The sequence below is a fragment of the Dipodomys ordii genome, unplaced genomic scaffold (assembly GCF_000151885.1).
Source record: "Dipodomys ordii isolate 6190 unplaced genomic scaffold, Dord_2.0 Scaffold90, whole genome shotgun sequence".
NCBI lineage: Eukaryota > Metazoa > Chordata > Mammalia > Rodentia > Heteromyidae > Dipodomys > Dipodomys ordii.
Window position 1 is genome coordinate 3,238,262 of NW_012267306.1, and position 26,717 is coordinate 3,264,978.

Below are 26,717 nucleotides of genomic sequence, written 5' to 3' on the forward strand. Positions count from 1 at the left end.
TTGGTTGGTCATGGGGCTTGAACTCAGGGCTTGGGTGCAGTCCCGGAGCATTTTTGCTCAAGGCTATTCAGAGATAAGAGTCTCTGGCCTTTTCTGCTGGGGATTGGCTTCAAGCTGTGATCCTCAGATCACAGCCTCCTGAGTAGCTAAGATTATAGGTGTGAGCTACTAGTTCACTCTTGTTCTAACTTTCAGTTTTAGGTATGAGCCCAATTGAAATCTAAACAACAGGAACAATAATACAGTTCACTTTGGAAAACTATTCGTCAGTTTCTCATAATAATAAGCATATATTTAATTTATGTCAACCAATTCAATTCTTAGGTATGTATTCAAGAGAAATTAAAACATTATACCCACAAAAAAGCCTAGTTTGAGAATGTTCATTGGAGAATTGTTCACAATGTCCCCAAATGTCTATCAATAGGGGAATTTTGGTATACTCATACAACAGAGTACTATCAAGCAATAAAATGAAACTATTGATAATGCAGCACTAGTGATATATTTAAGGATATGTTATTTTTTCTAGGTAATGGGAATAAGTCATAAACACCAGTGATTCCAGTAAGACAGTGTTAAAGAATAGACAAATCAACCCGTGGCTAAGAGGAGGCATGGTTGCTAAGGAGATAAGGCAATTTCATACAGACAAGGGAATGTACAAAGAAATGTATATGCTCAAGTTGCAGTATAGGTTAAGCTGGTATATACTTGTCAGACCTACACCAAATAATCTATTTAAAATCATGCATTTGCTATGAGCAATATTTTAATTATAAAAACATTAGAATACTTTATTACACTGCAAGTAATATTAAAATAATGTCTTTATTATAAAATATTAAATTGTGCTTTGACAGTATTAAAAAATATTTATAGGCTTCCTAGGTGTTTGGGAAAGCTGAACAAAATTTACATTTATAGTAATACATACCTTCCTTTGAATATGATACTCACAAAGGCCAGATAAAATAAGTAATATATCAGATTGGATTTCTAAAACAATGGCCTCTTCATTTTCATTGGGATCCTTTATTATATTTTTGAAGATTCCTGGTATGAAAATTTTAAAGAATAAAATTATTTTGTTTCGGTCAGTTGCTGCTGAAAAAGCTCTTCTAAAAGTTTCTTTGGCTAGAGAAACTACTTAGAAACTACTTAGGGCTATTTTCATTGCATAATAATCTAGAGGCTGTCGACAGAGTATGATAAAGACTCCTTAAACTCTTAATACTCATCCATCAGTACCCTCATATATATAGAATTCCTACATAGACCCAATTGTGTTTCCATGAATACAGAATGTCTCAATACAATCATTAGTCTCACATAGATTAATTTGCAGCACAGAACTAATAGAGTGTCTTTAAAAGATGCCCTAACAAACTGAATCTTTGCCTGCCAAACTCTCTTTAAAAGTATGTAGACATTCAAGAGGTAGAGATGAGTGCCTTTATAAATATATAACCAAAATGTATGATTGTACTTTGCCCCATCTCTTGTGGTTACAAAGCCAATACACGTGAATGAGCTCTCTAAGTATGTCTTCTCTCTGTTACTTCTTTTGGCATCTTCTCCTTATGTCTACTTGAAATTGCTCTTCAATAACTTTAGAGATCAGCATTCTCTATCCTTTAAAATCCTCCCTTTGCAATCAAAACTGCAAAGGACTTAAAAACAGTAACTAAAATGTCACTTACAATAAAAGAACCATCTTTTAGGCTTAAATAATTCACAAAAGTCATTTTTCCCCTCTCCTAACTGTCATTAGAAAGAAGGTATAAAGTCACATTTCCAAAGAAGACACTCCCTAATAATTGGCCCTGGGGAACTATTCTTGGTACTTTAAAGAATAAATTAGCCAGGTGCTGGTGGCTCACGCCTATAATCCTAGCTACTCAGGAGGCTGAGATCTGAGGATCTCGGTTCAAAGCCAGCCCAGGCAGGAGAGACCATGAGACTTCTATCTCCAATAAACCACCAGAAAACCAGAAGTGGCGCTGTAGCTCAAGTGGTAGAGCGCTCGCCTTGAGCTGAAGAGCTGAGGGACAGCGCCCAGGCCCAGAGTTCAAGCCCCATGACCGACAAAAAAAAAAAAAAAGAATAAATTAAACTCGTGTAATCAGAGTATGGCATGGACAGAGGGTCTATTGTTCCTTTATCAGGGGCGCCTTCAAAAAACTCCTATGGATTGGCCCTCAGTCTCCAGTTTTCTTCTAGAAAGTCTCATTTTCTCTGTCTGGGTGTATGTTCATAGATTTGCCTGTAGTCAGTAACATATAGTACACTAATATGGAATTAATTTCTTCATATTTAGGTACCCATTAACTCACTGTCTTTATCCTCTCTTTATTATAGCTGAAATCATTCTATTTCTTTGAGATTCTCTTTCTGATAATATAGTAAATATTGCATATAAAGTATCAGGACCAAAACCCCAGTGTCTTTTCATTTGGGATGAAATTCAAATTTAAAACCTTTTCTAGCTTGGTTCCTGACTATACAAGTAACCTTGCCTTATAGCATTTATATGCATAAAACACTCAGCTATCTTTAAACATATCATCATGAATATTTTAGCACTGTTTCTCCTCATGCTCTCTTTGCTGGAAAGACTAATCTCTTTCCATTTTCAAACTACCTTTCCTCTCATAGGTTTCTAAGATTGCACAAGCTTCAAAACCACTAAACTCATTAGTTTCTGTGACATTTACACACTATATGCCTAATTGATGGTAAAGGGTAACTTACATGATTTCTCTCTCTCTCTCTTTCTCTCCATATATATATATATGTATACATATGTATGTATATATGTATGTTGTTCTTAAAAGGGAGAGCCTGATCCCTGTACACAGTTGCAATCCTTTAATCTACACAGAAAATATATTTACAAGGTACCTATTATATTTTTTGAGTATGTTACTAGAAAATCCTGTTAGATTAAAAATGAGGATGCCGCCTTGCATGCATGACGCCCTGGGTTCGATTCCCTAGCACCACATAAGCAAAAGGAAAAAAAAACTGGAAGTGGCACTGTGGCTCAGATGGTAGAGCACTAGCCTTGAGCTGAAGAGCTGAGGGACAGCACCCAGGCCCAGAGTTCAGGCCCCACGACAGGATCCCCCCAAAAATAAAAAAAATAAAAATAAAAATGAGGAGGCCTTTACTTTTACTCTCAAAAGTAAGCTTCTTAACAAGAAGGTAAATGTCTTGTCCAGTCTCCCTTCCAAAAATATATTTTTTCCTATGTGCAATGGAGAGCTCCATCCCTTTCTCCTAAAGACAGAAGGAAGGTACTTTGTGTAGGTCTTTGCAATAAGCATCTAGCAGTGGTTTAGTTTGGAAGCCATATATTTAAGGTTTGGCCCCAGTCTATGGTGCTATTGGGAAGTGCTGGAGGGGATACTGTGGAAGGAGGACATATTGGGATATTGGGAGTCTGGCCTCTTTTTGTTTCTCTTCAGCCTCTATGCCACCAGAGGTGAGTGGCTTGCCCTACCAAATGCTGCCATCATGATATACTGCTTTACCGTAGGTCCAAAAGCAATGAGCTACTGACCATGGACTGAAACTTTTGAGCCAAACTATGCATTCATTTCCTATATAAGTTGATTTATCTGAGGTATGTGTCACAGTAATACAGAGATAACACATTACATATGTTTCTTGATATGTTATATGATTGATTCTAGACTTTTCTTTTTTTTTTTTAAGGTCATGTTTTTTCTTGATTCTAGACTTTTCCTGGGTATCAAAATCTAGGATGCTCAGATCCCCTGTGTAAAATGATGTAGTATTTGCATATAAGCCATGCATTTCTTCCTGTGCACTCTAACTTTAAAATGCTAAGAAAACAGTTCTTATGTTGTTGAGAAAATGACAAAAACAGTCTATATATGATCAGTACAGTTCATGCATACTTCTTTTCTTTTTCCACTTTTTATCCATGGGGGAGTTGAATTCATGGATGCCAACGCCAATGATATGGTGAGTTGACTTCCTATCATTTATAGGAGGCAGCTGCTGAATACGAAGGGGGAAACCACTCTAACTTTGCAAAGTAAGGAAAAGTTAGGGCTAAAATGCTATTTTTAATAAGATGGAATCAGCTTTAATTATGAATTGAAAAGAAAAGATTTTTTGATATTTTGTTCCATAAAAGAAACTCCTTTATATGTTTCTGTTGTACTAATTCATCAGTGTTTTGATATGCCAAATGTAATGTTATCCTCTTTTAAAATGGTTCCAAAAGGCTTGGCCAAAAAGTTTGATCTTATTAGTAGAAGAACAACAGTACTTTAGAAAGAGATAATCATTGATGAAATGGCCTCTGAATTGAGGATTAAAGGATTAGTGATTATGGCATTTTGATAAGAAGAAAATCTGATTTACGAAATAAAACAAAGATTAAAAATTTAAAACAAAGTAAGTTTGTAGAAAAATATTTGAGACAAAACAAATTCAATGCGATACCTATCAATATTCCAACCTCATTCTTCAAGGAAATAGAAGAGGCAATCCAAAAATTCATATGGAACAATAAAAGACCCCGAATAGAAAAAACGATCTTTAACAGAAAGAACAGTGCTGGAGGAATATCAATACCAAATTTCAAACTCTACTACAAAGCCATAGTAATCAAAACAGCTTGGTACTGGCATAAGAACAGACCTCAGGAACAATGGAATAGAACTGAAAACCCCCAAAAGGAACCCACAGACCTACAGCCATCTAATCTTCCATAAGGGAGCTAAAAAAATAGAATGGAAGAAAGACAGTCTCTTCAGTAAATGGTGCTGGCAAAATTGGTTAATCACTTGTAGAAAACTAAAGCTAGATCCTTATTATTTAATCCTGCACCAGAATCAACTCCAAATGGATCAAAGACCTCAGAGTAAAAGCAGACACTGAAAACATTACAGGATGGAATAGGAGAAACCCTAGGTCTCCTTGGCACAGGCCAAAATTTTCTTAATAGAGACCCAGAAACACAACAAATCAAAGAAAGGTTGGACAAATGGAATTGCATGGCAAAGGACATAGCTAGCAAGATCAATAGAAAGCCCATGGATTGGGAGAAGATCTTCACTAGCCATACAACAGACAAGGGTCTCATATCTAAAATATACCTGGAACTCAAAAAATTAAATCCCCCAACAACAAATCTTCAAAGAAACAACTGCCCAATAAATAAGTGGGCTAAAGCCTTAAAGAGAAACTTCTCTGAAGAAGAAAGAAGGATGGCCAATAGACACATGAAGAAATGCCCAACCTCCCTAGCCATAAAAGAAATGCAAATCAAAACAACATTGAGATACCACCTCACTCCAGTTAGAATGGCTAAAATCAAGAACTCTAATAACAACAGATGCTGGAGGGGATGTAGACAGAAGGGAACCTTACTGCATAGTTGGTGTGAGTGTAAACTTGTTCAACCACTTTGGGAGTAGTATGGAGGTTCTTCAAAAGACTCCACATAGAGCTCCTCTATGATCCAGCAATCCCACTGTTGGGCATTTACCCAAATGTTTACAAACAAGACCACACTAAAGCTACCAGCACAACTATGTTTATTGCAGCATTATTTACCATAGCTAAGATATGGAACCAACCCAGATGTTCCTCATTAGATGAATGTATCAAGAAAATGTGGTATATATACACAATGGAATTCTATGCCTCCATCAGAAAGAATGACATTGCCCCATTTGTTAGGAAATGGAAAGACTTGGAAAAATTATATGAAGTAGAAGTAAGCCAGACCCAAAGAAACAGAGGCCCCATGGTTTCCCTTATTTGCAATAACTAGTATATGTCTGAGACAAGCAGAAACGGTCAGATAAGTTGATGTTAGGCTAAATGAACCCCAAGATAAGAATTCAAATGTTCTTTTTTCTTTCTTGTGATTGTTTCTAACATACTTACAAGATGATTTCTTTGTTGCTTTGTATGTCCCTCCCCCATAGTATAACCCCTGTTTTCACTGTATTTGATGTTGGTATTTGTGGAGGGGAAGGAAAAAAAACAAATTGTTTAAATAGGGATACAGGTGGACCCCATTGCAACAATGAGATGTACAAGATGTTATGTCAAAAAACAAACTTTACAACTTTGGTGGGGGGAGTTATGGGTTGGGGGAGATGGGAAGGGATGGGAAGGGGAAACAAAGGAGGAGGTAACAATGCTTGATAAGAAATGAACTCATTACCTTGCCCATTTAACTGTTAACAATCTGTACGGTATTTTCAGAATAAAAAAATTATGGGTATATACAGTAATTTGTTATTTTACTTTCAGAAGTAAAATAAAAACTGCCAGGTTGTATTTTACCTATCAGTTGTTGAATTGTTTCCTTTTCACAAAGATCTGTGTTTATATTCTCATCCTCAAGAGAGACCATAGCTCTCAGAAGTCTTAACGCGTAACGCATCTGGGCAAACTTATTGCCACGGCCACCTGTGCCATGAAAACTATTACCATGGCTGAAGAAAGGATCTGTGGAGAGAAATTAATAAAATCAAGTTATGTGAAAACACCTGAAACATTTAATATAAACAATGTACCAGATATCTTATGTAAAACATAAACATGTTAAAGTTTTGTTATATTTGCTTTTTATTCAGAGAAATAAATATCCCTTCTACTTCCTTTCTACTCTCAGGATGGATATCATTTGTAACTTTTGCAACTTTTGTTAGAAAAGGTCATCAATTTGAGTTATTTACATTGTCCTAAGAAAATCAAGATCACCTGTTTCAATCTCAGCATTAGTATTATAAATGATCATTTACCTGCTTACTAGACAAACTGCCACAATGAACATTCTGGTTTATTCCCTCCTTCCTACCACTGAGATTCTTCAAGTAACTAGTGAATTAAACAAGCATAGTCATTTTTTGTTACTGAAGTTGTCAAATGACTACAATATATAAGAAGACTGATTCCTCCCCAAGTCTGTTAAATGTGAAATGCTAGTTCATTTTTATCTTAAGTTGCACTTCTCTGATTACCAGACAGGTTGTGTGATGGAAATTATTTTTCAAAGCTTAAAATTTTTGTATGGTAGGCTCTATCTTTGACACGCTTCTCTATGAATTTTATTCCTTTCAACATGTAGAAGCTTTTATGAATCTTGATCCTAGCTTATCAGTAAAGGAGTAGTAAACACTTTTCAAGTTTACATTAATACATTTTTCAGACTTTTTCATATACGAATTTCTAGGTTTTATAACTGGAGATTGGGAAAACAATTCCATTCACAACAGCCTCTGGTTGGTGGGCTGGAGGTGGGGGGGAGGTTAGGGAGAAATTTAGCAATAAAATTAATCAAGAATGTAAAAGACCTCTACAACTGAAACCATAAAATGTTGAAGAAAATAAAGAAGACTCTAGAAGATGGGAAGACCTTCTATGTTCATGGATTATCAAGGCAAGCATTGTAAAAACAGTCATGTTGTTGAAAGCAATCTACAGTGTAATCCTCATCAAAATTCCAATGTCATTCATTATATAAGTAGAAATATCAATCCTTAAATTCATATGGAAGCACAAAGGACCCCAAATAGCCAAAACATTCTTGAGAGAAAGCAGGGGAGGGATGGAGGGAAAGAGAGAGAGAGAAAAAAGAGACATTCTGGAATAATTACAATACCAGACTTCAAATTATACCACAAAGCCATAATAAGAAAACCAGGATGGTACTAGAGTGAAAACAGACATGAAGACCAATGGAACAGACTAGAAGACTCAGAAATGAGCCCACACACCTACTACCATTTGATTTTTGTCAAAGACTGGAGAAAAAACTTCAACAAATGTTGTTTGGAAAACTGAAACTAGACCCTTATCTCTTGCCCTGAACTAATGTTAATTTCAGAGTAGGTCAAGGATCTTAATGTAAGACCTGAAACTCTGAAATAACTACAGGAAAAAAATAGGGAGAACATTAGAAAATATGACATAGTAACTTCCTGACTAGAAATCCAAAAAGTCAGCAAATAGAGCAAGAATTGACCAAAGGGATGCAATAAGCTAAAAACTTACACAGCAAATTAAATAGTCAGTAGACTGAAAAGACAGCTTAGAGAATGGGAGAAAGTGTTTGCGAGCTGTACATCTGACAAAGGGATCAAAAATTTAAACTTCCAATCAACAACCCAATTAATAGATGAGCAAAGGAACAGACACTTCTCAAAGAAGTACAAATAGTAAATTAATACATAAAGAAATGCTCCATTTTCCTCACCATAAGGGAAATGCAAGTTAAAACAACTAAGATTTTATCTTATTCCAGACAGAATGCCCATCACTAACAAAAGCAAAAATAAGATATGGGGAAGGAACCCATATACACTGTTGGTGGGAATGTATACTAGTACAATACAAAATCAGTATGGAGCTTCTTCCACAAAACTAAAAATAGGAGTCTTTAACTTCCATTTTCTGTATGTGGAACAGAAAATGCCTTAACTTGGATCTCGAGCCATCTGGCTTGAGCCTGCTATTTCCTTTTAATGATGTTCCCTTTCTCCCTCTTTCTCTTTCTCTCTCTGTCTCTCTCTCTGTTTCTGTCTCTATCTCTCTCAAACTCCTTGCTGTACCACTTAAACAACAAAACTAAACTAAAATTAGAACTACACTATGATCCAGCATACCACTCTTGAACATACATTAGAAGGAATGTAAGTTAGGATACAATAAAGGCACTTGCACACCCATGTTCATTGAAGCACTATTCACAATAGCCAAGCTATGGAAATAGCCCAGATGTCCTACAACTGATGAATGGCTCAAGGACAAAGTTCACATGCTTTCTCTCATATGTGGATAATAGACATAAAAAGACAAACATAAATGTAGATACATGATTACATATAATCAATCTGATTGAAGTATGGTGTACGCATGTATGAAATGACACAGTGAAGCCCTTTTGAGCAACTAATATGTACCTTAACACAAATTAAAGGTGAAACAGGCTAATAGGAGGGCAAATGAAGAGAGTGAAGGAGAGTAAATGTGGTAAAAATACTTTATGTATATGTGTGGAAATGGATCAGTAGAGCTTGTCGAGGTTGTTTTCAAAAGTGGGAAGCAGTGAGAAAGGACGCGATAGAAGAAGGGAGTCTGATCAAGGTACACTGCATGCATACATAGGCATATCAAAATGAAATTCCTTTGTACAACTAAGTGATATGAGTAATAAAAACAAATTTGGGCTCCAGATGTAGACTACATATGGGATCATTACTTCTAGTTAGAGACCTACATAGATTTTAAACTGTATAAAGCTAAGAATTCTTTTTCTTTTTGTCAGTCAAGGGGCTTGAACTCTGGGCTTGGGTGCTGCTATCCTTGAGCTCTTCAGCTCAAGGCTAGCACTCTTCCACTTGAGCCACAGCACCACTTCTCATTTTCTGGTGGTTTATTGAAGAGTCTCATGGCCTTTCCTGCCTGGGCTAGCTTGAGATGAGATCCTCAGATCTCATCCTCCTGAGTAGCTAGGATTACAGCATGAGCCTAGTGCCCAGCTTAAGATAAGAATTCTTATTTTGGGCTGGGAAGGTAGCTCAGTGGTAGAGCACTTGCCTTGCATGCATGAGGCCCTGGGTTCGATTCCTCAGCACCACATAAGCAAAAAGAAAAAAGCCGGAAGTGGCCCTGTGGCTCAAGTGGTAGAGCGTTAGCCTTGAGCTGAAGAGCTGAGGGACAGCGCCCAGGCCCAGAGTTCAGGCCCCACGACCGGACCCAAAAAAAAAAAAAAAAGAATTCTTATTTAAACACAAAAATATATTAAACAGCTAAAATAGCATATGATACATTGTAGACATTCAATAAATGTTCATTGAAAAGCAGCATTAAAATATCAGAATTTATATTGTTTCTAAATATAATTTTTGATAGACCTAATGCAAAGATTTAAATCAATTATATGCATAATTTATTTTTATTAGCAGATATTAAATTGTACAAAAGGGTTTCAGTAAGACGGAGACAGACATACATGCATTTATTTTTTGTTACTTGAATTAACTCTGTTGCTTTTTCTGTGCATGTATTGAGTTCAATTCCAATGATTTTTGACAGGAATCCTGAGGAGCCTCTCACCTTGATTCTCACACCACTCCAGAAATGCGAGGATTCGAGCATTTCCCTGGCATGACATATAGTCCTCTATTAACAAGGGCGCCACAGAAGACAAGGTGGCAATTGCATGTAGCTGTAATTCTTCATGCTGTGCAAGAGACCACTCAACTATTTTCTGTTTCTCAGGTTTCTTAACATAAGTGAACAAAGCCAACACAACTTTGCCATCAATTAACAGCTATGAGAAAGGGCAGAAGATAATTTGTTAGAAGGATATTTTAAATAAGAAAGTTAGATTTACATATTTAAAATAATCAAGAAAAATGAAAGATTTCAGATACAGGGTTTTTAAAGTCATTTATGTTTTTATACTTGGTGGTACAAGGGATTGAACTCAGGGCCTTATGCCTGCTCAAACCCTATCATTAGCCATTAGTCATTTTTTGGGTGGGTCTGGTCGTGGGGCCTGAACTCTGGGCCTGGGCGCTGTCCCTCAGCTCTTCAGCTCAAGGCTAGAGCTCTACCACTTGAGCCACAGCGCCACTTCCGGCTTTTTTTCTTTTTGCTTATGTGGTGCTGGGGAATCGAACTCAGGGCCTCATGCATACAAGGCAAGCGCTCTACCACTGAGCCACCTTCCCAGCCCTCTTTAGTTAGTTTTTCAGGTAAGTGCTCACATTTTGGGCCAGTACTGGACCAAAATTCTCCTACTTAAGCATTCTAGATAGCCTAGATTACAGAAGTGAACCATCAAACAAGCCTTGTTTATTGACATGAAATCTTGCTAACTTTTTTTGGGTTAGCCTCAAACCAAAATCGTTTTATCTCCCATAGGTTCATATGTATACATCATCTTGCTCATCAGAATGTGGTGATCTTATTGGTAGTCATTTAAAAGTACTCCCTTTCTAAATATCAAATTTATAGGAGATATCAAAAACACACAAAATAAAAAGGCAATGAATAAATGCACAAACATTCTTTTGCTCACAAAATAAATGTTTTGGTTGTCTATAATGCTTACACATGTAACTTATCTCTTTCTTATGATAAAAGCATAAAAGTAGAAAATATGGGGTAAATAAACCACTGGTGTTTCTTTCTTCGCTCTTCCAAGAAAGGTGTTTTGTTTTTACGGTGCTAGGGATCTGACCCAGGACATGCTAGGCAAATATCCTACCACCTAGGTCCACCTCCCCTCACCAAGGTAAAAATTTCATTGACCTGCATATAATAAAACACAATTATTTCCTGAAGTAGTGAGTATGGCTTATATGTAACTACATACAATAGAACTTAAATACACTTTCCATCAAACAAATGTCAGTCAGGTGACAGGCCATGCTTAATTACATGCCCAATATTTAAAATTTTTATTGAATGTAACATTGCAATACAAGCAAAACAGATGTATACAGAAAGTTCAAAATGACAATAGGATTAATATTACAGCTGATTTTGATGGGTACAAAGTGATGTAGTTCGCTGAGATTCTGCATTAAAGCCATTACCACTAAAATATCCCAGCTTAACATTTGCTGTAATGATAATGAGAGACTTAATCCCCATTATGTTTTTAATGAAAAGGAGCTTAGAAAAGTTTTAGGACTAATTTAGCTAATGGAATTGTTAGCAATGTATTCTTCTAGCATTTCATGTCAACCTCACAGGAGATTCATGAATGGGGAAGATGTGTAATCATCTTTTTTGTCCAAAGGGAAATGGAAACTCAGGAAGTTTCAGCATTAAAAACAAACAAACAAACAAAAAACTATCTAGCTAGTAGGTGATAACCCAAAGTTGGAATTTAGTCCTTGAGTCCTTCAAATTACATTATGCTGTTACATAGGATGTAAAGTAGTAAGATAAACTCATGACTAATAAAAAATTAAAGATGAGGGGCTGGGAAGGTGGCTTAGTGGTAGAGTGCTTGCCTTGCATGCATGAGGCCCTGGGTTCAGATTCCTTAGCACCACATAAGCAGAAAAAGTCAGAAGTGGTGTTGTGGCTCAAGTGGTAGAGCTCAAGCCTTAAGCGGAAGAGCAGAGGGACAGTGCCCAAGCCCTGAGTTCAAGCCTCACGACCGGCAAAAAAATAAATAAAAGAAATAAAAATTAAAGATGTTAGATTTGTGTGGAGAAAAGGCATGTTTAAACAGGTTTGAGACTGGTGTTTCAGAGGCTAACTTTTTTTTTTTTTTAATATGGTCACAGACTATTTAACTGGTGTGGGAATAGAGTTAGTAATAGCATGCTTGCCTAGTATGTTTGAGTCCCTGGATTCAAGACTAATCACCTTAAAAGGGAAAAAAGGGATTGAAAAACTGAGGGAAGGAGGAGAGAACAGTGGGAGAAAGTGAGGAAACGAGGGAAATAAAACTGGATGGGTCTGTATGAACTTCTTTTATGTTCCCTTATTCAGAAGATTAAATATAATAATCATTCTCTTAGTATGTGCTTACCTCCTTTTTTGGTTTATGTTTTTTTAACATTAGGTATCTCACTGTATATTAAAATAGAAGCAAAGGAAAATTTTAACAGCTAAACTTCAGGCTGGTAAATTTGTTACTTTTTGGACATGACATGTGCTGATCAAAGGTTGGTAGTCATGGCTAAACTCATTATAAAGAAGATGATTTTTATTAACTTTCTTGTTTCGATTACCTGTACAGTAGGCAAATCTTTACATAAGATCACAATTATATTGAATAGTAATTTCTTCAACTCAAAATCTTCATAGGTATTAGAAAGCTTAAGACCTTTTACCAAAGGATTTTGACTTTTAACTGTGAAGGAGAAAAAAGAAGTGAAATGAAAGCTAATATGACATACACCATTCATCAAGACAATACAAGAAGTTTAGAGTTTTACGGCTTTTACCTTCAGTAAAGGTTGCAAATAGTATCAAATCCCTGGTAAAGCCACATTCCTAGTAGAAATCCATGAAATAAGATGAAAGATTAATTAGAATAACCATTAAGCAACAAGTGTCCATCTAACCTACTATTGAAGTGCATTTTATCAAATTCTTCTACTATAATTACTTTAAAATTTAAGTTCTAATACTATCAAGGAGTAAATGTACAAAAATAAAAGCATATAGCTAGACAGACTTGTAATTAACTTAATTTTAAACTTGCTTCTGATGCTTCTAAGTGTTTTACATTCCTTTATGAATGCTTCACTCACAAATTAATTTCAAATTTAGTAAGAACAAAATCATATTAATCTACATAGTTCTGTAATTTATTATGTGTATCTTCAAATGGCATTGTAAGGGAGCAATGACAAAAAAAGAGTCAATGAATTTAAAGCTATATATTAATATAACAATCTAATCTGACAAATAGACAAATGAGTGAAAACAATGAACACAGACTTACATATTTATAGGATAATATAAAAAAGTCAAACGTTCAAGTAATTGGATTCCTAGCCCAAGAGGGGAAGAGAACAGGACTAAAAATATTTCAAGAAATAAAAAGACAAAAGCTCTCTTAAGGTTTGTTAGACTTAAACTTGTAAGTCCAAGATAGTCTATGAACCCCATGAATAAAGAAAAAGAACACAACTGGTACATCACAGTAAAACTGTTGAAAACCAAAGATAATACTAAGAATATGGAAACTACCAGAATTAAAAGTGATATATTACACAGAAGGAAAAATAATTCGAAATGATACATGCTTTTTATCAGAAACAATGAAAGCCAAAATACAGTGAAACATTATTTTTAAGTGCTAAAAGAAAACCTTTTAACCTAGAATTTTGTCCATTGACACACTTCAGGAATTAAGGTGAATTAGTGATATTTTCAAGTAAAAGAAAACTAAGACTGTGGTGGGCAGCAGCTATTGTATTCTCCATTTAAAATAAATTTTACTCATACTTACAATCATTGGTGCTCCAGGGTTTTGAGCTATAATTGTTGTGATCACTAATAGGTCATTTCTAAGTTGATGATCATAATGAGTAAAACCTCTCACAAACAAATTTTTAAATGCTTCCTTCAAAGCCCTAAAAATAAAACGTATTTTTAAAAATATTGTTATGGACAATATTTTGTGTCTCTAAAATTGTCGCTAAAATTTTTTGCCTCTAAAATTCCTTTGTTGAAATCCTAACTCCTCATGTAATGGAATTCCGAGAGGGGCCTTGGATGTGAAGGTGATCTGATTGTGACATTTGTCACTCTACGCTTCACCAGGGGTGATTCAGCTGACATGGCTGGTTGGGTGGGTGTCCCCTACCTCCCTCACTGCTCCATGGGTGCTCCTCCTAAAGCTTGGTTGAACAAGACCATCCCTGATAGAGGAGAACCAGTCTTCAGTGAAGGGTATATGAGTAGCTATGCTACCCTGCTAGATCCTCCAAACAAGCTCTCAAGAGGTAATGTCTTTGTGAGATAATTAGGCCTTGAGAGTAGAACCTTATAAAAGGAACCCCAGAGAGTTGACTTGTTCCTTTTCTTCCATATGAGGAGATAGAAGAGTAACCTTGTCAGATTTTAACTATGCCGGTTTGTGGCCTCTAAAACTATGAGAAAAAAAAATTACTGTTGTTTGTAATCCACCTGCTCTATGAAACTTCGTTATAGTAGCTTGAACTAAGACACTATTTCTATGGAAATACTAGTTAAGTGCCTAATCAGAAAATCTTCCTTTTGTATTATTCATCAAAGTGTTTCTAAAGTTTTTCACATTTCCCAATCTGCCTTTAACTACGTGCCAGATGAGAATGCATTAAAGCAAACTGTACATGGTATTCAAAATGACTGCTTTACTCAATCTGTAACATCCAAAACAATCCTGGTAACTTTTGACACCTTGCCTAAAATCAGAGACTTAGGTTTGGGATCAACTTTATCTTGCTTATCAGAAATGTTTTGGACTTTTGAATGTATTCATTGAGTTTCTAAAATGTATTCTGTTGGTATGCAAATTTTATGCTTGAGTTCTGTTTTTACTTTGAAATAAAATATTCAGTAGCTTAAAAAAAGATTTAATCATGCCACATTAAAGTTACTAAAAGGCTTTAAAGGACCACTTATATCTTTTGTTGAGTTTTAGGATAAAGTCCTCCCTCCCTAACAAGGTTTGTCAGGTCTTTCATGTTGTGGTACATTATTAGCTTTATCTTCATTTTATTAGGCTCTTTGTGTTCTGACCATACTCAATTTCTTTTGCGTTTGCTAAATTTCACTTTTTTTTCCCCTGCCTAGGATGTTCCCTGCACATAAAAAGTTTTCTGTGATGCTAATCCCTAATTAGGATTCAGATACTGTTAGGAAGCATATATTAACTCTTCAAGTCTGAATGAGGTTCCCTCTATTAGTGGCCATTTATTCTGTTGTCTCTTGGGACCCATGTGATTTTTTTCTACTAACCCTATCATCGTTTTTATTTAGTTATTCATTCATCCTCAACTTGTGGCCCTGTGAAGCTGTCGTTAGCTGCTTTTTAACCAATTAGAGCATTCCTTCTCCCTGGAACTGGAATGTTCACCAGCCAACATTACACCATTATAGGCCAACAGAGACTATTATTTTTTCCCCATTTGGTTGGTCGTGGGACTTGAACTCTCTGGGCCTGGGTGCTGTCCCTGAGCTCTTCAGCTCAAGACTGGTGCTTTACCACTTGAGCCAAGTGCCACTTCCAGCTTTCTGGTGTTTATTGGAGATAAGAGTCTCACGGATTTAACTGCCCGGGCTGGCTTTGAGCTGCGATCCTCAGATCTCAGCCTCCTGAGTAGCTAGGATTACAGGTGTGAGCCACGGGCATCCGGCTTGAGACTACATTTTAAGACCTTATTTTCTTTGAGTTTTCAGGCAGCAGCTCTCCTCTGCTTAATTTGGGGTTGAGATGATGTGAGCCTTCACTTCACAGTTGTTACCATATGGAGTTCAGGAATGAAGTCCATATAATGGATGATAATGCAGAAGAGACAAAGGATCAAGTCCTGATATTTGCTGAGTCATGAATAAAGTTGCACATAAATTCAGTTTTATCCTTCACTTTTAGTTACATGAGCACACAAATATTCTATATTGCTTAAGCCTTTGAGTTGTAGTTTCTGTCACTTGCAAATAAGAATGGGCTGCTTCACTTCCTTCTGAAGGAGACAGAATATCTTGTGATCATCTTTTGTGTTTATACCACTTCTTTTCAGATGTCAATTTATTTGTCCTTTTCATCTAGATAACATTAATTTCTTGAAAATAAAGACTATGTCTGATTTGTTTCCAGTTGTATTTTCATGATCTAGTACCAACTTTGGCACAGAGCAGAAGTTTGTTGAATAAATATGTAAACAAACTTGAAGGCTTACTCACATTTTATGGCTAATTTTCTTGCAATATCTGGCAAATAGTAAGAATCTCCTACAAAATTTAAGGATTAAGTGAAATAGATCTTTAATGTCTAATTTTATTTTAAACATATATAAAGATAAAAACTTAGCCTGCACATGCTACTATAAAAGATTTGCACAGAGAAAAGTGTGGTCTGATAGCAGACTTATCCTGCTCTTTACCACCAGCACTAATTAAAAGAAAAAGAAAGGAAGAAAAGACTGTCCTCTTATTGAGAAGATTCACTTAAGCAATGGCAAGAATATTCAGAAGTTCCACGAATCAAAAAATTAATTGAACTAGACTTTAAGAAAGGTATCACTGTATCATTAGCAAATATAATAATTTTAAAATAAAAGATATTTCTATCTAGCCACATATACTTACAGCAAACATTCCAAATTACTAAGCTGTTGTATGATTTCCTCCTTTGAAGACTTTTCCAATAAATTCCAAAGTATTTCTGATGAACGAAATAGAAGCTGTCCAGAGGGATCAGGGTCATTGAGGTGAGCACAGATTCTGCTTGCTGCTTGTGCTTTTAACATTGAGGCACAATTAACTTCTGAAAAATAAAATTAAAAAAAAAGATTTAGGTTGTACTGTGTTAACGGTGTTAGGTGGAAACAAAATAGATGTCAATGAAGTGTTTAAGAATGCTATACAAACCAGATGTTGAGAGATGCTGCAGAACTTTAAGCACCCAAAGTTTCTCAACCAGTTGATTTTCAAGCAGGATCATTGACTGGACCATTGTTCTAGCCAGTCCTCCAACCTCAGCCATTTTGATCTTGTATGATGAACTAACTTGCTGGTAACCTAGCACAATTATTTGGAAATATGCAGTTATTTCTCATAATGGTCGAGAAGAGGATGAGCAATTTACCATTCAACAAGAGAAACAACAAGAAAAAATTTAAAATAGTATGGCATTTAAAAATTATATACATACAGATGGGGAATCTTTTTCTGTAAAGAGCCAGGTAATACATATTTCAAGTCAAATTGTGGCATGCTATGTATTGTATTAAGTGTCAATAAACAATACCAAAATAATGGAAATGGCTGTGCTCTAGTAACATTTAATATGGGGTGGGCCAGTTTTGACCTGGGGTCCATAGTGTGTGTATTTCTGATGTTAGTGAATACAAATAAGCCCACAGATTTGTAAGCAATCTCGAAACCCTCCTTCTCCAAACAACACCTTTGTCAGTTGACACAATTTTTTGTAAAACAAAATAGGACTGCAAATAGTGAACATTGTTTGGACAATGCATTTACTTCAGTGCTTTCAAGGACAATAATAACATTGTCAGAAACAAAGTAATAAGAAAAATGTAATGCTGCTCTGATAAATGCTTGTTAATGTAGTGATACTTTAGAGAATCTTAGTGCATAGTAATAGTCTTATAAAAATTTCCTATTCGCAATGGCCTAAAAAAGAAAGACAGGTTAACACCTGTTAATCCTATCTCCTCAGAAGGCTGAGATCTGAAGATAGCATTTCAACATCAGTCCAGTAGGGGAGAGGGGAAGGAAAGTCTGTGAGAGTCCTATCTCCAATTAACCACCAGAAAACTGGAAGTGGTGCTATGGCTCAAAGTGGTAGACTGTTAGCCTTGAGAGCTCAGGGACAGTGCCCAGACTGGAGTTCAAAGGCCCCCCAACCCCCCAAAAAATGTTTCTGTGTTAGGTCCTGTGAGATACACTACTTTAACTTCAGTTGTATAGGTGCCTCCCTAACTACATTTAATCAAAAGGATTAAACCCCTGAGAATACATACTCGGAGAGATGAAGCCATTTTTCTCTCAAAGTGATCTTAATAATTCCATGATATGTTTACTTTTGAGACCAACTGGCTTCCTTAACTTTGACACAGTTCTTTGTCACAGAAATGAAACAGTTCTGACATAGTTCTATCATGTCTATTTTGATAAATCTAAACCTGTTTTTCTTACCCATGCTGTTTTTAGTATAATGCCTACTACCTAGCAAACACTTTTACCTACCACATTAATATAAGTTTATATTTACTAATGTCCTCACTCATTTCTCTAGTTCCAATGTCTTCCCATTTTCTCCTAGTTATAAAAATACTATGGTGAGTTATCATATACATTCTACCCATATTAAAGAATATATTACTCAAAGTATTATTCATATCTTCTCTCCCTCCCTACACTGATTATAAACTCTACAAACTCTGGAGAAGACTCTAGAGTAATACAGTATCCTCCCAGTCTTAGTGCACGGTCTTGATATTGTTCACATTAATTTGTCATTATACACTAATATTCTTAGCTGTAACATACACATTTCTTCCTTGAAATATAATGGAGAAGAGTACCAGTATTAAAATGTTATTATCTAACTAGGTGAATAGATATTATCATTAATAAGATAATAGGAATACATTTATCAATACTATTAAGCAATTATTAATTATCAGTCCTGGGAATGTGGTTCAGTGCTTGGCCTTGAATGCATGAAGCCCTTGATTCAATTAATCAGTACCACGGCTGTGGCTCAAGTGATAGAGTGCTAGCCTTGAGTAAAAGAAGCTCAGGGACAGTACCCAAATCCTGAGTTCAAGCCCCAGGACTGGCAAAAACAAAGTATGAATTATAGTTATATGGGTATAAATATATAAATTATGCCCAAATATTTAGCCTTCAAATGTAATTTTCATGCAAACCCCCAAACTGAAGAGAATACATGTAGCTTTTAGAGATGACTGAAGAGGTCAAGATTACAATAAAAAAGTTATTTTCAATGTAGTTCATTTGTGAGACTACTGTTTCTTTGAAATTTAGCAGGAAGTAAGACAAAATTTTCTGTTTTGTAAAAATACAAGTTATTATTGAGAAATTATTTCAAACTCTACCTGGAATATGCTTCTTTGGAGGCTCTGCATGATAGAAGTCAATAATACACTTACAAATATGTATCCTCAGTTCAGAACTTGGTATTTTCATTAATTCACCTGCCAGAAGGATAAATGAACACTGGTGTAAGTTTATTTAAAGCATATAGTGTTAATACTAATCAGATTAAAACTATATCCTTTAATTTCATACATGCATACACAGACATATAAAGTCATACATCACTTCATGATGGAATATGTTCTGAGAAATTGTTACTTGAATTGTTAATTGAACTTCATAGAGTGTACTTACACAAATACAAGATCAAAGTAAGCATAAAACAAATGGTTCAATTAAAACGTGGTAATCCAGGGTGGGTGGCTCTTTCCCACAAATAATCTCAGCTCTCAGAAGGCTGAAATAGGAGGACTGAAAATTTGAGGCCAGATTGGGGTACATAGTGTGCTCTGAGCTAGACTCAGGTACATAATAAACCATCTCATGAAACACAGAAAAGAATAAAAAACAAACAAAAATAAGCAAAAGGATAACTCTAAATGATAAAAACCAGAAAATACATGAACCAGTAACATAGTTGCTTATTATGTGTGCATAGCATTTTCATACAACTGACAGTGCAGGTTTGTGAGTAATGAGGTGTGATGTGGTAGTATGACAGAAATTTTTTCACTTAATTGGGTTTTATGGGTTCCCATCTTTTATGTGGCCTCCTGATGACTGAAATGTAGTAAGTACCTGGAGTGCATTACTATATCTACAAGCACATATACATATGTATGTATGTATATATATATATATATATATATATATATACACACACACACACACACACTAGTTACTACATTTTTGAAGATTTAATGAGTTACTATTGTTGGGACCCCATTCTAACAACAGTACTCAGAGAGGACGTGATATCCTCCTCGTAAGCATTTCCCTAGCCTCACGTCAGTGACAAATGGGTATGTGACCTGTTAAACATCCATCTTCTCTAGATTAAAATTAACCCCCACCCCCATGAAAGCTGAATCAGCTTGGAGGGGCTAACAAACGCAGGAAACTCAGCAAACTGTGGCCTGTGAATTCCTGATAACAGAGCTCAGAAAGCAAAGGCCAGGAGCCAGAGGGGCGCATCTAATCAGTAACGAGCACATGGGTAGCCCCGTTCCCATCACAGTTACTAACCCCACGTTTTGCCCACCCAAACTGCGCGCCAAAACCAGCCAGAGGGACAGGCCACCTCAAACAGCTGTCAAGAAACAAGTTACAACTCTATTGGTCACTTGCATGTGTCCGGCTTGTCCTTCGTGGTTAATATGCTATAAAAATAGGGTCAGACAATAGCCCGGAGTTCATCTCCGTGGAGGTGGTACCTGACCGGCCAGTCCATTTCCCGGCGCAAAATAAAGCTTGCTTAATTTTTGCTTTGTGTCAGGCTTGCTTTTTTTGTTCACGGACCCGATATTGGGGTGCTGCCTTAATTGGGCTACCCTATTAACTATAGGGGTTGAGAACATGTCAAAGAAACAGTAAGTACTTCACGTTATGTACTGTTTTGGCAAGATATGGGTTAGTAATTTCCTTCTTAATGAGTGAGCTGGCAAATTTCTCCTTTCCTTATATGCCCTTTCCTTAAAGCTAGCTTTGCTCTTCAACTTGTTGGGAGTGTGGAGAGATTGTTTTCTAGCTAATCATCTTTGCTCACAGGCAATAATTTTACTAGGTGGGGTCAGAAAAGTGATTTCCATATTGCTAAGTTTGCTTTAGCTTTTTAATAGTCTAAAGTAGATTGCATTTCCTCCTTGGAAGAACATTCCTTGAGGTAATGTGATCCATTCGCCTTTGGTGCCTAAGGACACTACAGTCAGCAGCTAAGCAAGCAAGGCCCCGAGAAGGAAGTCCAAAGGAGTCTCATTCTGGTTTTAGGACAATCTGCAAAAGTTACCAATTTTATTTTTGGACCTTTCTTTTGGAGTTTGAAAATCACTAAGTAACAGGGAAAGTTTTAGGCAATAGGAATAACTAAACTTTTTGAACAAAACTACTCTAACATGCAAGATAATGGGAAATTCCTGGATTTTTCCTCTTCTCCATCCTTTAGTTCCTGTAAACTTAGGTCACTTTTCACAGCTTCCTGTTTTTATCACCTTGGGGAAGAGTACCAGCTTCTTTCCTGTACAATTTCAGAATTGTATTCTAGCTCAGAAATATCCATATATCATTAGAAGAAAACATAACTTATTAGTACATAGTACAAATGGGTAGTTATTAGTACAAGTCACACGTAGTTTTTGTTCAATACTTCTTACTGTATACAATCATTTTGGTTCAGACTTGTGTTAAAAGCAATTTAAAAAGTGAGGAGAGCAGTACTTAAAGTAAGCAAGCAGTGAAGGGGATTCATAATGCTCTAAGAGTTCTGACCGCTGGAAATAGTAAGGTGTTCTGTTGGTGGACTGTCACTAAGCACTGAGTTGGCTGGCACTCAAGAAATGGGCATGTGTGGAATACAAATGTATGTCAATACTCTTGAAGACAACATTTTAGAATAATAAGGGGCACAGATACAATTAAAATAATGTTACCAGCGAAACCTGCATTTTTTTGTGTGTGTGACACAAACATGCATTCGTTTTATTCACAAAACAGCCTGGTTTCCTAAAACAATACAAACAGCATGTTCATCAGCAGGAAGCTAGCCATGGGCAGGGACCCCTAGGTACCCACCCCCACTGGCAGGGGACAACGCAAAAAACCCCTTTCTTTTGCTGCAATTAGCAAGGCAGAAATGAAAGGACTTATTTTCTTTTCTCTAAGGGAAGTAGCCAGGATCAGAAATATTTAGCCATGGGCTCCCAGGTCTCAGTGGATCAATGAACAGCACTTTCATTTTTCCAAAATTACCACTGTAGGGGTAGGGGGTCCCAGTCAGGATGGTGTGTGCAGCACAGCTGGTCTGGGCTCGGGGTTTGGGGAGGACCCTGCCCTGGCAAGCCCGGCCTGACAGCTCTGCACACGTGGATGGATAGAGAAACCTGCATTTTTTATTGACAATGCTACCATGTCTTCTTTAGGATTGTTTTCTAGTTTAAGATTGCTACTGAGGCTGGGAATGTGGCTTAGTGGTAGAGTGCTTGCCTTGCATGCATGAAGCCTTGGGTTTGATTCCTCAGTCCCACATAAACAGACATAGCTGGAAATGGCGCTGTGGCTCAAGTGGTAGAGTGCTAGCCTTGAGCAAATGAAGCTCATAGTGCCCAGGCCCTGAGTGGCCTGGCACTGGCAAAAAAAAAAAAAAAAATTATCTATTGGTAACTAAGGTTTATAGAAATAAAATCTCCCATTATGTCTTACCCCACCTACTATACAAGTTCTTCCTCTTTAACGATTCATATTTTAATTTTAATTCATATTTAATGTGTCTCAATTTATATTACACCTAGAGTAGGCAAACTCTTGATAATTTTTCACTGAACATACTTGACATAAAAGAATTGAAAAGGGCTGGGAAGGTGGCTCAGTGGTAGAGTGTTTGCGTTGCATGCATGAGGCCCTGGGTTCGATTCCTCACCACCATATAAGCAAAAAAAAAAAAAAGCTGGAGGTGGCACTGTGGCTCAAGTGGTAGAGTACTAGCCTTGAGGTGAAGAGCTGAGGGACAGCGCCCAGGCCCAGAGTTCAGGCCTACGACCAGACTGCCCCCTGCCAAAAAAAAAGAATTGAAAATAAAAATGCCATGTTAAAAAAAAACCATAAAAACATAAAACAACATGTTAAAAATAAAAATGCTTTTTACTCACTGCAGTTAAATCACTAAAGCCTTTTTTTTTGGCATGGAGTAAAATTCTTGTAACATTCAGTAAATACTTTAAAAAACTTACTGGGTTGTTCTTTTATCTTTATTTCTCCTTTACAAATAAACACCTAAATTAGTTAAGTACAAATTGTATATAGAGTTTGTTTTGGGAACATGCTGTCATGTCCCAGGGTCTGACTCAAAGAACTAGAGTTTTACTGATCCTGTTTCCTAGGAAATTATATTCTTTTTCTAGAAAATCAAGGAACAACCAACATATAGAAGCATACTTTTTTGTGATTAAGAAAAATATTTGTGAACTAAACATGGTTCCTGCATCTTTATGAATATTATGTTAAAGTTCTTAATGTTTCAGTTTGTGCTTTAGTTATTTAAATCTTAGATTGTTTAAAGAAGGAAGAGGGACTCAGTGATTCTACTAATTCAGTAGGAGAGTTCAAGGTTGAAAAACAGAGTTGTGATTACCGAAAGAAGAGGATATATGTTTTCAAAACAACAAAAACAGTTAACAAGCATTTCATTAAATGAAGTAACATCAAGTAAGATGAAATAAGATCAATTCAATAAAGCTTGAGAAAATATCTTCTAGCCTTTGCATTTAATGCACATTGAATGTTGTTGATATCATGAAACACCTGAGCAGAAAAAAAAATACCAGAATCCTCAACTTGCACACTACAGTTAATTCTCAAGTAGAAAATAGAAACTTCGTTCTAGTTAGAGAGTACTTCTAGTAAAAATAGCTCATTTGCCAGTAGGGCCTGTCACATGCTATACCCTTCTACCTTAAGGCAATCTTAACTTACCCAGAAGTGCAAGTGAATTAGCAGTATCTTCAGCATAAGTTATTTCATCCGATGCTTTTTTTTTCAAAAAGGGCAAGCTTTAATAAGAATGAAGAATGTCAGAATTAATTTTAGCAAGGTCTTTAATTGAAGCATCATTTTTAAACTGGAGAGCCAGGTATGGTGGCACACACTTGAAATCCCCACTAAATAGGAGGTAGATGTAGGAAGATTTACAAGTTCAAGGCCAGCCAAGAAAAGAGACTCTATTTTGTTTGTTTGTTTGTGTGTGTGTGTGTGTGTGTGTGTGTGTGTTGGGTGGGGGGGTCTGGGGATATAGTTCTGGTGGTAGAGTGCTTCTCTAGAATGTGTGAGGGTCTGGGTTCAATCCTCAGTATGTGAGAGGGGCTGAAATTCTAGTTAACTATTTGAGGCTTATTTGTTTTTAAAGATCAGTGCCTTTTATTAACTGGCTTAGAAAATATCCACAAAAGAATAAAATACCTTTGGAGACAAGAAAGGTATCTGGGTGGTGAGGGATGGAGAGAACATGAAAGGGGTGACATTGATCAAGATGCATTGTACTTTCCAACTGATTTATTAAATTGCAATATATCTGTCCAACTACTTAAAGTTTAAGCCGAGCACTGGTGGCTCACACCTGTAATCCTAGGGACTCAGGAGGCTGAGATGGGAGGATCACAGTTCAAAGCCAGCCCGGGCAGGAAAGTCCATGAGACTCTTATCTCCAATAAACCACTCAAAAAACCTGAGGTGGCACTGTGGCTCAAGTGGTAGAGTCCTAGCTTTGAGCTGAAGAGATGAGGGACAGCACCCAGGCCCAGAGTTCAAGCCCCACAACCGACAAAAAATAAAATAAAAAACAATAAAAAATTTAAAAATTCAAGTTTAAAAAAGTAATTACATTAAAATCACATTTCACAACTACTATAACTAAACTTGTTTGAATTATATACTTATAAATCACAAAAATCAGACACAAGAACCCACCATCATTAATCTAACTTTCAAAGATTTGAAAGTTGTTCCTATTGTTTTCTCAACTTATATTAGTTATATGGGCAGTGCACAAAAGATTTCATATTTCCATCTCCACATTTTTATAATGTATTCCAATTAATTGCATCCCTTTTCCTGCCCACTTTCCAGAACAATTACGGCAGGCTTAATTTTCTATTTTTATAGTTCCAACAATCTATTTCAATTGTATTTAACCTCATTTTCTTTGTTAGCACAATCTCCTCACACTTGTACTCATCCCACAGAGCCTACTTTTCCTTCCCTGACTCCATTCCTTTCACTGATCAACAGCTTCCATTCAAGTTTGCTGTTTTCACATATACTTGTAATATATTATGGAATCACGCACACTCTTTTTCCTTTCCCTCTTCCCCTCTTGCATAATCTTAGTCTGATTTATATTCAACATTTATTCATATAAATATATATAAATGTACATGAATATGTATGTCATTTAGATCTAGCTTCCATATATCAGTGAAAACATATGGTATTTTGTTTTTGTTGTACAAATGTTGTCTCATCAATATGGAAATATTGAGTGAATGAACAAAGTAACACTTCCAGCTGGATGTGTGGCTTAGCCAAACAAGAAGATAAAGTGGGCATGATATTCTGAGTTCAAACCCCAGTATAACAAATAACAAAACTGGTACATTATAATATATATCTTGATTAGTCATTATGTGGAACACAAAAACTTTATTATATCTTGAAGCATTATATATGTGGTAGAAACAACAATAGAACATTTAGCACATCATTTAAAAAAATTCTCACCTCTAGTTTATATTTTAAAATATATACCAAACATAATTGGTGACATTCTATTCTTTATTAAAAGTAGGAAAATAACATAAAATAAGAATACAACCTAATTTATCTTTGAGAGACAAATTTTTTTTTTCCTTTTTTTCTGTTTGTCGGTCATGGGGCCTGAACTCTGGGCCTGGGCGCTCTCCCTCAACCCTTCAGCTCAAGGCTGCACTCTACCACTTGAGCCAGAGAGCCATCTCCTGCTTTTACTGCTTATGTGGTGCTGAGGAATCGAACCCAGGGCCTCATGCATGCAAGGCAAGCACTCTACCACTGAGCCACTTTCCCAGCCCTGATAAACAAATTTTCTAAAGAGAAAGTGTGGAACAAAAACAAACTAAGGATCATGAAACCATACAATTTAAAAAATTTTGGCTATCAATCTTAAACTACAAGAAAAGTGACTACACTCAAAATTCTAACTGCTGGAATGGATGAAGTTTTCTGAGTCTTGTATCACTCTGCTACATGGGAAAGCATAGAATTTTTGTAATACAAAACAAAAAAACAGAAAAACCCCAAACCATAATGCTACATGTTAATACAAAATGAAGTAACTGAAATTACTTACCCACACAGTTTTAGGATCTCATATACAGATTCTATAAAACGTGGCTGGTTTTCAACTTTTATTGCACACAGATTCAGAATCTTAAATATCTGTGTTAACTCCCTTAAGGGCTTTAATATTTTTAGTTAAGAAGTTAACATTAATTTCTTTATTAATATGCAGCTCATTAACATTTGTCAAAAACTAAAATATTTTATTTTTTTAGATATGGCGGGTCTTATTTTAATTATTATTTTGAAGTATAAAGAGAAAAAATTTAAACTATATTTTTGCAGTACCATTTAATTTTTGCCTCTGTATCTTTATTCAAATTTATTTACACTTACCACCACTTTAGTATTTGATTATCACCTTTTATACC

General features: G+C 36.0%; 1 protein-coding gene across 1 annotated transcript in view; it reads right to left on the minus strand.

Moving 5' to 3' along the window:
- Window positions 1-26,717, minus strand: part of Cfap69 (cilia and flagella associated protein 69) — a 54,723-nt gene that overhangs the window by 20,023 nt on the left and 7,983 nt on the right. Inside the window, exons 4-14 of the mRNA XM_013025998.1 lie at window positions 26,357-26,466; window positions 23,950-24,026; window positions 19,326-19,424; window positions 17,110-17,259; window positions 16,828-17,005; window positions 13,985-14,108; window positions 12,972-13,020; window positions 12,756-12,877; window positions 10,114-10,330; window positions 6,337-6,501; window positions 938-1,056 (exon numbers count right to left, since the gene is read on the minus strand). Coding sequence (XP_012881452.1) covers window positions 938-1,056; window positions 6,337-6,501; window positions 10,114-10,330; window positions 12,756-12,877; window positions 12,972-13,020; window positions 13,985-14,108; window positions 16,828-17,005; window positions 17,110-17,259; window positions 19,326-19,424; window positions 23,950-24,026; window positions 26,357-26,466 — 1,410 coding nt within the window. The remainder of the gene's footprint in view (window positions 1-937; window positions 1,057-6,336; window positions 6,502-10,113; window positions 10,331-12,755; window positions 12,878-12,971; window positions 13,021-13,984; window positions 14,109-16,827; window positions 17,006-17,109; window positions 17,260-19,325; window positions 19,425-23,949; window positions 24,027-26,356; window positions 26,467-26,717) is intronic.